At 37.2% G+C, this 13,172-nt stretch overlaps 1 protein-coding gene across 2 annotated transcripts in view; it reads right to left on the reverse strand.

The window, feature by feature from the left end:
• Window positions 1-110: 110 nt before the first annotated feature.
• Window positions 111-13,172, reverse strand: part of DENND2C (DENN domain containing 2C) — a 98,971-nt gene continuing 85,909 nt past the window's right edge. Inside the window, exons 15-19 of one of the 2 annotated variants that reach the window (XM_068540558.1) lie at window positions 10,204-10,245; window positions 9,157-9,262; window positions 3,724-3,963; window positions 3,394-3,480; window positions 111-2,134 (exon numbers count right to left, since the gene is read on the reverse strand). In XM_068540558.1, the coding sequence (XP_068396659.1) occupies window positions 2,103-2,134; window positions 3,394-3,480; window positions 3,724-3,963; window positions 9,157-9,262; window positions 10,204-10,245 (507 nt within the window). In that variant the 3' untranslated portion in view covers window positions 111-2,102. Of the gene's footprint in view, window positions 2,135-3,393; window positions 3,481-3,723; window positions 3,967-9,156; window positions 9,263-10,203; window positions 10,246-13,172 lie in introns of both variants that reach the window. The other variant, XM_068540557.1, reaches the window with a different exon arrangement.

Below are 13,172 nucleotides of genomic sequence, written 5' to 3' on the forward strand. Positions count from 1 at the left end.
TTATCTTTTACCTACCATTAGATAAATGTGTTAGCTATAGATTTAAGTGAAGTAAAATATCTTTACAGCTTAAGCAATTTTATTTCAAATTCTCCAGGAGATCCATGGAATTTTTTGTGTTTGTTTATTCATTAAAAGATCTGTAAACATTTTATACAAATTTTCAGCGATTATTTTACAAACGTGTCCAGAATTTGTAATACTTTACAAACAAAAAATAAAACAAACTGAAGAAAAGGAAGCAGCTTCAGATCGCAGGGATAAGACTCCCATCCCTGAAGAAAAGGTCTCCTCACAGAGGGATGTCTGGGATGCACCACAGTAACACCTTATACCCCCATTTTATAAACACTCAATTCCCAATTACTAATTGTTCCCTCAGGGTGGGAGTGTCAGAGGAGACCAAATGGGGAAATGTCTGGTAAAAGCCCCACTGAGGTAAGCTGCTTAATAAACTTTTTTTTTTTTTAAACATAGGCTTAGTTCTATTTTCTGGACCCACATCTATAGGAATTGTATTATACAGCACCCGTCTTAAATGGTGTCTACTTCAGATCCATTCACACACACCTGAGTGGGTTGTAACGACAATACTGCACAAGTTAATAAGTTGTATCATAACACAACTTATAATGCTTTAAGTTTGAATAAATAGTTTTATGCCAGTTAAAGCCATCAGCAGGAGTTGAAGAAAACAAACTGACACTTGCTGTAACATTTATCAATTAGCGTTACACCAATGCTGACAAATTCCTCTTTCAAACCACTACTACTACTTTAGATATTAAGGGTTGGAGTGATTATGTGGTGTGTGCCCAGGAAATGTCCATATTCTGAGTCCAATTTAACTAGAGCAAAAAGTCCAACATTTCTAGAGGAACCAAAAAAAGTCTCATCTAGACACCTATAGTTTGAAGTCCCTTATTCTCAGAGCTGCAAGTTGACTCTGGTACACTTCAGCTTAAAAAACAAAAACAAAATAAAAAAAAAAGCTTTTTCAATAGCTATAGTCCCACAGAGTTCAAATTTCCATCTGTAGGAATAACCAACTTTCTATGTGTTCATAAACTAATAGTCCTGGCTTCAGTTTAAAGTTATTTAAACTCTCTGAATTCCATTTTCCTCATTAGTAAAATGCAGATGCAAGTATCTCATAAAGTTGATTTAAAGACTAAACAAGATGACATACATGTACCATTCATGGCACACGGTGGACACTAAAAAGGAAGGTAGTTCTCACGCCCTTAAAGGACAGTTTCCTGTTAGGTATATATTTTTTTCTTTTCTTGTTTTTGGCCATGCCACGTGGCATGTGGAATCTGCATGGGGGATTTTAGTTCTTGGACCAGGGATCAAACCCGTGCCCCCTGCAGTGGAAGCGTGGAGTCTTAACCACTGGACTGCCAGGGAAGTCCCCCATTAGCTATAATTCCCCAAAGTTTAATGTTGACATGCGTGGGACAAGCTACCCAAGTGCCACACAAAGTGGAGGAGGAGCTATAAAATGTCTATTTTTATAAGATACTCAGTAACAGTGATAATACATAGGGCTTCCACGTAAGTGAGATTCCCCTAGACAGAGCATTAGACCAAAAAAAAAAAAAAAGATGAGTATAGTCCTTAGCTCAAACAGCCCATAGGTTTAAAGCTGCCATGGTATTTCAGTGATGAGAATTATGTGTGAAGGGCTAGTCCTCTACTTCTGCCATGCCTCCATAGTACCTTAAATGCAGCACTTTTCTCATTGTGCTCATCTTTGAGCTGTTTTTAAAATGCAACACCACCTCTTTCTTGTAAAAGACAAGTGCCTTCATAGACTAAGCTCAAAACACAAAGAATGAGCTCAAGAATCAAAAAGAAAGGCCACTTAAAAAAAATCTGGAGGCAGAGTAAAGGGAGCATTGGTTCCAGACTACTCCCAACAATTCTCCAGTGATTACTACAGCAGCAACAGGAGAATCCTCCTCCGAGAACCTGGCCCGCTCTGTAACCTTTCAACTTTCAAGATTTTGTAGAATACTTCAGGGCATCTTGACTCTTGGAAAAATAGTTTCTTTGTCACTTTCTGTTCTATTTAGGATGGAGGCTGTCAATCAAAGATTTCATTTCTTCTGCAGAAATTTCATTTTACTTCCTAAAGGAAAAAAAGTAGAGTGAACTCTCATTAGTTCATTTTTATTTATTATACATTATTTGAGGCAAGGGATTAAACCTAGTCATTCAGAACAGCCCAGAAGTAAGCTGCCATCTCAAGCTATCAGTTGATGTGTTTAACCACCAAAAAACCCCAAACCAAACCAAACCAAACACACACACACACACAAAATCCCCACATTTCTAATTGTAGAGGTAGAAGAGAACTGAGACATCATCTAATCCCATGGTTTTCAAACCTGACTGTAGGTTAAAATCAGCTGTCCTGCTCCCCAGAGATTTCGTGGAGCCTGGTGTGGGGTGGGGGGTGGATTTTCTTTTTGTTTTTTCTTTTTCTTGCTGCACCACACAGCTTGCAGGACCTTAGTTCCCTGACCAGGGATTGAACCCGTGCCCCTGCATTGGAAGCGTGAAGTCCTAACCACTGCACGGCCAGGAAATTCCCTGGATTTTCATTTAAGTTCCCCAGAGATTATAATATTGTAATCAGAGCTGAGAACCACTGATCTAATCTAACACCACGGTATAAAGATGAAATAACAGCCCTAGGCATAGTTTTCCATGGTCTCTCAGCTACTTAGGGGCTAATTTTAATTAGGGGGGCATATATTTCAAAGATCAATATAAATACCATAGAATACAGGTTCTTCATTGTTTGGGGCTACCACACCACTGTTCTCCTACATCATACTGGATGATTAAAAGTTAACTATAATTGAAAAATCATAAACAACTGTGTTTCCTTATGAAGAGTAAAATTAGAGACTTGCAGGAAATCCTCTTTTGCCTCAGATGCCCTCTGAACCAGGTATTTTTAACCTGAAGTGTATGGATGGGCTTCAAGGGGGTCCATTAACACCCTAAAATTATATGCATAATTTGTTTGTATGCTCCAAGTATATTTTTCTGGGAAAAGGTGCAGATTTTAATAAGATTCTTCCAGGGATGTGGCCTAGAAAAGATTAATAATCATGATACGCAAAATTCTTATATCATGAGGGAGCTTCATCTGAGGAAAACAGCCCCATGCACGACTCTGATGGAGAATCCTAACCTCTGAGAAAGAGTTTTGTCTTTCTCCAAAACACTTAGGAAATAGGGTCATGGTTTCTGGTCACCCTCCTTGAGGTTATATTGTTGATGTGATTATAAAGCTTTTGTGATGAGGCATGCTTACCGCAAAAGTTGTTTTTTTTTTTTTTAACTATATTTATCTAACAGGAAAACACAGCAACTTACCAAGACTCCGCAAAATTCTATTCACTCCGCTGGGCTCAGACTCAGGAATTGTTTCCAAATACTGGAGGGCCCGGACCTCAAACAAACCTACAAGAAAAACTCATGTTGGTGAAACTGCCATACATTCAAGACTGAAAATCAATTGAATAAAACTCTGTACTCACTACCAATGTACTTCCGTAGCTAAAACAACATCACAAAATAAATGTTTCCCATAATAAACAACTCATAGTGAGCCCTTGTAGCTTTATGCTATTTTTTGTTTATATTATTTTCAAATCTTTCAAGTACTCACTAAATACAGAGGGAGAACTTTATGATGAAACTGACCTTTCACCCCACTTTTCCGAAGCTCTCGGTCCTGGATGAATCCTGCAAACATCTGAGTTTCCATGAAGAGATCCAGGAAGTGGCGTACACTTCGGGAGGTGTGGGATTTACGGAATGGCTCCCTTTGGAATACACGCTCCCCATGCTCAGTGACAGTCATGCTCAAAGAATAATGTCCCACCAGTTCAACAAAAAACCTGACAAATGCTTCAGACACCAGAGAGTTGAGTGTCACATCTTCTGCTAAATGAACGAAAAAAGAAAGAAGGGGGGGAAAAATCCCCTAAATTTTGTGTTTATAGGGACACTGGCTCCAGTTATAAAAGTGACGCCTAGGGGATCACAGATTAAAGGACAGAGAATAAATGTAGGAATCCTCATTCTTAGCTTTCTTGTACTCTTCATGACCTGAAAAAAAGCAAATGGCTTATATCCTTACCTTCATGTTCTTCCCACGCATACTGTGGTCTGCACATCTGTGATTTCACTGTAATGGCTCTTTCAAAGGCCACCAGTGAGAACCAGCCAAATTTAATCTCCTTTTCTATTTTTATCCTCCTTTAAACTCTGTGCTGCATTTGTGCTGACCTCCTCCTCATTCCTCTTGTCTCCCACAACTTTATGCTCTCCTGATTTCCTGATTCCTCTCCTGCCTTTATGACCAAACATTTGTTTTGCTCTTGCCTCTTCTTCTTCTTCCTAGGCATGGTCTTTGGACCCCTTCTCTTCAACATTCCTTTCCTTAAAGAGCTAACTGGGTATAGAGAGAGAGAGCTGGCTTTCTTTGTCAATAATTCTCAACCTCAGATCTCCAGTCCTGATATTTCACCAAAATTCACTTTCTACATTTTCAGGCTACCTATAGGTGATCATCATTTGGCTGTCCCATTAGCACTTACATTCCATTTGTCTAAAAGTCACCATCTAGGGAATTCCCTGGAGGTCCAGTGGTTAGGACTCTGTGCTCTCACTGCTGAGGGCATGGGTTTGATCCCTGGTCAAGGAACTAAGATGTTGCAAGCTGCACGGCACAGCCAAAAAAAAAAAAAAAAAAAAGTCACCATCTCAGGTCCTTTTGGGAAATTGGTAGACTACAAATCAAATAAACAATACGTGCCAAAAACCAAATTCATTATATTTCTCCACCAAATCAGTTTCTCTCTCAACTTTCTCATTTCATATTGCATCATGATTATTCCATAATAAATAATAATGTCTTGAGTGCTTTTACAAATTTTAAAATAATTCAGTGAGGTAAGTCTATTATTTCCCTTTTACAGCTGAGGAAACTGAGGCTCAAATCAAAGACATTCTCCAGGGTCACCTCATCCAGTACCGTGGAGAAGCTGCAGCACTCCCAAGTCAAGTGATTCTTAACCACTATAATACAGCACAATGTGTTGCCTTCCAGGTTCCAGGCTCAAACCTCAGGTTCAACTAAGACTCCTCCTTTTCCTCCCATATCAAAATAGTATTCCTTTCCTCACAATGTCTCTTGCTCTTTCCCATGGGCTGACTGGGAATCTGGGACCCAGGTTTAATCAGACTTCTACCATGAAGCAGCTGTATAATAGGGGGCAACTTGCTTTACCTCTCATGGCCTCTCTTTCCATATCTGTATAATGAGGTGGCTGATTAGGCAATTTCTGAGCTCTCTTCCGACATTACATTTTTATTCTTTTTTTTTTTATTTCATTTTTATTATTTGGCTGCGTCAGGTCTTAGCTGCAGCGCGTGGGCTTTTCTCTAGTTCTGGCACGTGGGCTTAGTTGCCCCATAGCATGTGGGATTTTAGTTCCCCAATCAGGGATCGAATTCATGTCCCCGGCATTGGAAAGCAGAATCTTAACCACTGGACCACCAGGGAAGTCCCTACATTTTTATTCTAATCTAGATTTTTGTTATATTTTGTTCAACAGACTTCCTTCTCATCTCTTTCTTTCTGCAGCTGAGACTCCATCACTGCTTTATCGTTAACGCTTTTGCCCCACTCTCCCATCGCCTCCAGTTACTGTCCCATCTCTCCTCCAGTTCGCAGCAAAAAATTTCTTGGAAGAGTTGTTTATACCTGTTGTACCTACTTTCTTACACCTAATTCCCTTTCTTTAAAAAATTATGTTTTTCTATAACTTATCTTCCATTCTTTGTTTCTGTTTTAATGAATAACTTTATAGATTCTTGTAACATGTATGAATATTTCATAAGATCAGCAGTGAGATGACCACACAAGTGCCCACCACAAAGCTTAGAATAGAACATCATGTGTATCTCTGAAGTTCCCTGTGTGATGCCCTCTCAGTGGTGTTCTTCCCCTACTTTCCGATAGAGGGTGACCGTTATTTGTAATTTTGTGAATATCATTTGCTTTACATTACAGTCTTACCATACACATCCAACACCAACAACATATTGTTAGGTTTTGTATGTCTTTGAACATTATATAAAACATTATATTCTTCTGCAACTTACTGTTTAATTCAACGTGGTTTTTCAAAACTATTTATTTATTTATTTATTTGGCTGTGCTGGGTCTTAGTTGTGGCACGCCGGATCTTTGAAATGTGTGTTTTTAAGCTTCTTTTTTTTTTAATGCTATATTCTCCTGTCAGTGGACATTTAGGTTGTTTCAGTTTTTGCTATCACATACAATACCACTATAAAAATTATGTACTTGTTTCCTAGTTATCATGTGCAAGAGTTTCTCTGTGTATATATCTAAAATGGAATTGTTGGGTTGCAGGATATGTACACCTTTAACATTACTAGATGATGCCAAATTGTTTTTCCACAGGGGTTGAAGTAATTAACACATTCTCATCAACACCTGATACTGTCAGACTTTTAAATTTTTGCCAATATGGTGGGTATAAAATGGTATCTCACTGTGGTTTTAATTTACATTTCCCTGATTTTGATGGGGTTGTGTATCTTTTCATGTATTTATTGGCCTTTCATGTTTCCTCCTCTATGAAATGACTGTTCATATCTTTCCCCCATTTTCCTCTTGGGTTGTTCATCTTTTTACTTTTAAATTGTAGGAATTTTTAAAACTAAATTCTAGATACTATTTCTTTGTTAGTTATATTTGTTGAAAATGCCTTCATCTAGTTTATAGCTTGTTTTTTATTTCTTTTCCATGGTGTCCCCTGATGAACAGAAATTTTTAAAATTTAGCATAGTCAAATTAATCAATCTTATCCTTTATAGTTTGTGCTCTTTGTGCCACATTTAAGAAATCCATTACTGTCCCCAAACATAAAATATTTTCTTCTACTATTTTCTAAACATTTAAATTTATTTATTTAGGCTGTGCCAGGTCTTAGCTGCGGCATGCAGGATCTTTCTTGAGGCCTGTTTAGTTGTGGCATGCGGACTTCTTCGTTGCAGCATGTGAACCCTTAGTTGCGGCATCTGTGATCTAGTTCCCTGACCAGGGATGGAACCCAGGCCCCTGCATTGGGAGCACAGAGTCTTAGGCACTGGGCCACCAGAGAAGTCTCTAAACATTTTTAATGTTTTACTTTTAACATTTAAGTCTTTAATTCATCCGAATTAATCCTGTGTATAACATGAAGTATAGATCCATATCCCTTTCTTTTCATATGGAAAACCAGTTGCCCTAGAATTGTTTACTGAATGGTTCATTCTTCTCCCACTGATATTCAATGCTGGTGCTGACTGACACAAATCAAGTTTCCTTATGCATGCGCATTCTCTATTCTTTCCATTTTTATTGCTCTATTTGTTTATTTCTGTACCCAAACCAAACGATCTTAATTACTATGACTTTATAATTAATCTTGATGTTCTGTAGCGCAAGCCCTTCAATCTTCTTCTTTTTCAGGAGTGTCTTAGCTATTCTTGACCCTTTGTACTTCTACTAAAATTTTACTGAAAGCTGAATGTCATTGGAATTCTCTCTTGAACCCTCCCCAACCTTGCTTTCCTCCCACCATTTCGCTGAATCTGCTGCTACCAAGGTCTCCAGAGCCCTTCCCCATTGTCAAGTCCACTGGTCAATTCTCAGTGTTCATATTACTGGACCTCTTTGCAGCATTAAACATAACTGTTGGGGGAGGGGGGAGGAATTGGGAGATTGGGGTTGACATATATACACTATCGATACCATGTATAAAACAGATAACTGATGAGAACCTACTGTATAGCACAGGAAACTACTCAGTGCTCTGTGGTGACATAAATGAGAAGGAAATCCAAAAAAGAGGGGCTATATGTATACATATAGCTGATTCACTTTGCTGTACTGTACAAACTAACACAATATTGTAAAGCAACTATACTCCAATAAAAATTAAAACAAAAATAAAAACAAAAAAACATAACTGTTTACTCTTTCCTTCATGGAATACTTTCTTCACTCAGTTTCTACAATATCACATACTCCTGGTTTTTCACCTACTTCACTAGCTGCTCCTCTTAGTCCCCTTTGCTGGATCCTTCTCCTCTTCCCAACTACCGAAAGTTGAAATCTAAGCACATCATTCCCAACCAGGGCTCAATCCTTAAATCTTTTTAATTTTCTCTCTATACTTACTCTATTGGGCTATCTCATCTGGTCCCACAGCTTTAAAATAGCAACTTTTAAATGTATGTCTCTAGCCCAAATCTTTCCTCTGAATCTCAAATTCATGTATATAAATGCCTACTTGATTATCTCCAGCTGAAAGTCTGCCAGGTATTGGATGTCCAATAGGTATCTCAAACTTAATATTAAAAACTGAACTTTTAGTTACTCCTCTAAACCTGCCCCTTCTCTAATGTTCCCCATTGGTAAACAGCCTTAGTGTTCTCACCTGTAGAATGGGGATTAAATCATAACACCTGCTTCATAAAGATATTACAAGGATGAAATAAGATGTATGCTAAGTGCTTAAAAAAATGCCTGGCACAGGGTAAGCCACCCAGAAAATATCATTCATCCTTTTATTCAACAAATACTTATTGAATACCTATTTACTGAATGCTGCTTAAAGTACTGGAAATAGAAAACAAATAGACGGTCACTGCTCTCATGGAACTTACATTTTAGCACATCAGATGGTGATGAAAGCCATGGAGAAAAATAAGGTCAGGGAGGAGGATAGGAAGTGCTAAGGGAACAGGAACAATCTTAAACAGGACAGTCAGAAAAGGCCTCACTAAGAAAGTGACATTTGAGCATGGCCTGCAAGAACAAAGAGCAGGAGCCATGTGGATATCTAGGGGAAGAGCATTCCATACATGGAACTGAGCAAGTGCAAAAGTCCTGAAATAGAAGGGGACTTGGCACATCTGAGGGCGAGCAAGAAAGCTGACTATAAGCTTATGAAGGCACAGGCAATCTCATACTACTATTGCATATGCTTTGGCAGGGTGCTGGGCATTTGGTATTTACTGCCTTGACCTTAAATCCTCAGACCACTTGTCTCATACCTTGTAAAGACTTCTGCTCCTGAGCCAAAATTTCATTTCGTTCTTCCAAAATTTGTATCAGGGCAGCTTGGAGTTTAGGTGGTAGAATTTCATCTTCATCAGATACCTTAAGGGAAGAAATTGAGATTTTCATGAGCTTTGAGAGAGAAAGTCTCAAACATGCCCTATTTAAGTCCCTCAAGTTCCACAGGTGGCTTTGTATATATTTTGGCTGAAGAGTCAGTCTCAAGCTTCCTTCCCCACATTGAGCAGAATCCACAAAACTTATGGTGTATACATCTTCATTACATTTAAGAAAAACAAATAATATGCCTTATAAAATTTTCTGGCACTTTCCCACAAAATGTTTCTCATCTCCAAGTCTTATGCTATATTACAAAGATCATCCCGAAATAAATGGTGCTTCACATGTGATGAGCTGACTGATTCTGAAAAATGACAGTCTTGGGAAACATTCTTTTCACCCTGCTCTCAGTGCTCACAAACCTATATACAGGTTACATACAGAGGGCTGCTCTAAGGCTTTACTAACTCTCCTCTCCACCTCACTATCCAGAATAAGTGACCACTTCCTTTCTGCCCCTTCTGTATCTTGTATAAGTTTCTATTACACCATTTCTAAAACTTTATGGCTATGTCTGCTCCCTCTCCCCTCCCCTTTAAACTATAAGGCCTGAGGGATCAAACTGAGTATCTTACTCATCTTTAGTTTCTGACTGGCTAACAGAATATCTAAAAATAATTGGTGCTGAATGCTTGTTAAATTTAATTAAATTAGAGACCTATACTTCAACCCATAAGACTTGAAGGGAGGGTTACCTCTTTTGAGAATGACATTTAATCTGTTTCCTCCTTCCCTAAATTGGGACAGTCAGCTATGAACCCAAACCAAATTTTTCAGGTCAATCTTGTATGATTGGCCACAGTGTCAAGTGAAGTATGTGTAGGAACTATAAGTCTTGCCTGAGTCACCTTCTCTAAGTACTTTCACATATTTTCTGGCCAATTATACCTAAACATTATGTAATCACCTCCTCTGTCACTCACCTCCTGTAAGAACTTGTCTGCACAGAGATCAACTATCAGCACCTATGGAATAAAGGAGCCAGACAAGTTAAACCAGAGACATTCACAGAGAAATACATTAGACACTGCTAGATCAGGAAGAGTGTTTTGATTCTTTCATGCAAATGGGAATAGTTTTAAATAAACTTAAAGGTTTGTTTGTTTTGTTTTCTTTCTTTTTTTAAAAATTGAAGTATAATTGACTTAAATATTATATTAGTTTCAGGTGTATAAAGTGATTCAATATTATTATACACTAACTTAAAGTTTTAGCCCATTTAAAAGTTAACTCATCAACACAAGTAAAAAGAATTTCAAGTTAAAAAAAAAAATGATGGCAGCACACCTAGAGATTAAAAGAGACTAAAAAAACCACACCAACCAAATGTACTGCATGGACGTTATTTGGAACTTAATTCAAACTATTAAAAATTTATGAAATAATTAGAGAGCTGAATACTGAATTTTTCTGATATTGAGGAACTGTTATTAAATTTTTTAGGTGTGATAATGGTATTGTGATTATGTTAAAAATGACCTTATAGAAATTCATATTGCAATATTTAGAATTATGAAATTATGTCAGGATATACTTCAAAATATTATGGGAGAGAGGTAGAAGTATGATTGGCCAAAACTTTGTAAGTATTTAAGGAGGGTGATTGGATTTATTTTACTCTTTTATTTACTTTTACATATGTTTAAAATTTTCCATTATAACAAGTTAAAAAAATAGGTTAATACGAAAATCAGAAGTGTTTCTATACACTAACAATGAAGTGTCTGAAAAATAAATTAAGAAAACAACCCCATTTTCAATTGCACCAAAAAGAATAAAATACCTAGGAATAAATTTAAACAAGGAGGTAAAAGATATCTGTGCTGAAAACTATAAGACACTGATGAGAGAAACTGAACAATACACAAATAAATGGAAAGATATTCCATGCTCATGGACTGGAAGAATTAATATTGTTAAAATGTCTAAATTACCCAAAGCAATCTACAGAGTCAATGCAATCCCTATCAAAATTCCAATGGCAATTTTCACAGAAAGAGAACAAACAATTGTAAAATTTCCATGGAACTACAAAAGACTCCAAATAGCCAAAGTGATCTTGAGAAAGAAGAATAAAGGTGGAGACCATCATACTTCCTGATTTCAAACTATATTACAAAGCTATAGTAATCAAAACAGTATGGTATTGGCATAAAACAGACACATGGCTCAATGGAACAGAATAGAGGGTCCACCATAAATAAACCCCACACATAGTCAATTAACTTTTTTCTTATTAATTTTTTTTTAAAAATTTATTTATTTATTTGGTTGCACTGGGTCTTAGTTGCATCACATGGGATCTTTAGTTGTGGCATGAGGGATCTAGTTCCCTGACAGGGGTCGAACCCAGGCCCTCTGCATTGGGAGCGCACAGTCTTCACCACTGGACCACCAGGGAAGTCCTAGTCAATTAACTGATGACAAAGGAGCCAAGAATATAAAATGGGGAAAGGACAATCTCTTCAATAAATGGTGTTGGGAAAATCAGATAGCTGCATGCCAAAAAATAAAATTGGATCCCTATCTTACACCATACACAAAAATCAACTCAAAATGGATTAATGACTTAAACATAAGACCTGAAATCATAAAACTCCTAGAAGAAAACACAGGAGGTAGCATCTTTACATTGGTTTTGGCAATGATTTTTTGGATTTGACACCAAAAGCAAAGGCAACAAAAGCAAAAATAAGCAAGTGGGATTACATCAAACTAAAAAGTTTCTGTACAGCAAAGGAAACCATCAATAAAATATAAAGGAAACATAAAGAATGGGAGAAAACATTTGCAAATCATATATTGGATAAGGGGTTACTACCCAAAATATAAAGAACTCATACAACTCAATAGCAAAAAACCCCCAAACAATCCAATTAAAAAATAGGCAGAGGAACTGAATAGACATTATTCCAAAGAAGACATACAAATGACTAACAAGCACATGAAAAGGTATTCCACATCAGGGAAATGCAAATCAAAACCACAATGAGATATCATCACCTGTTAGAATGGCTAGCAACAAAAGACAAAAGATAACAAATACTGACAAGAATGTGGAGAAAAGGGAACTACTGTGCACTCTTTATGGGAATGTAAATTGGTTCAGCCACTATGGAAACAGTAAGGAGTTTCGTCAAAAAATTAAAAATAGAACCAGCACACGATTCAGCAATTCCACTTCTGGGCATGTAACCAAAGGAAATAAGATCACTATTTTGAAGAAACAGCTGCACCCCCGTGTTCACTGCAGCATTACTTACAACAGACATGACATGGAAACAACCTAAATGTCCATTAACAGATGACTAGATAAAGATGTGGTATGTGTGTATACATACACACACACACACACAATGGAATATTATTCAGCCATAAAAAGAAGGAAATCCTGCCATTGGTGACAACATGGATGCTAAGTGAAATAAGTCAGGCAGAGAAAGACAGATACCACTTACATGTGGAATCTAAAACAACTGAATTCACAGATACAAAGAACAGATTGGTGGTTGCCAGAGGTGGGGATGGGGGATGGATGAAATGGGTGAAGGGGGTCAAAAGGCAAAAATTTCCAGTTATAAGATAAATAAGTTCTGGATATGTAATGTACAGCATGGTGACTACAGTTAATAATATTATACTGTATATTTGAAAGTTGCTAAGAGTCTATCTTAAAAGTTCTCATAACAAGAAAAAAATTTTTCTAACTATGTGAGGTGATGGATATTAACTAAACTTACTGTGTAATCATTTTGAAATATATGCATATATCATATAATATCATTATGCTGTACATCTCAAACTAATACAATGTTGTATGTCAATCATATCTCAATAAAACTGGGGGAGAAAAAAAGGTTAACCCATCAGTGTAATAGAGAAGAAGAGCTAT

Source organism: Eschrichtius robustus, chromosome 3 (genome assembly GCF_028021215.1).
Source record: "Eschrichtius robustus isolate mEscRob2 chromosome 3, mEscRob2.pri, whole genome shotgun sequence".
Classification (NCBI taxonomy): Eukaryota; Metazoa; Chordata; class Mammalia; order Artiodactyla; family Eschrichtiidae; genus Eschrichtius; species Eschrichtius robustus.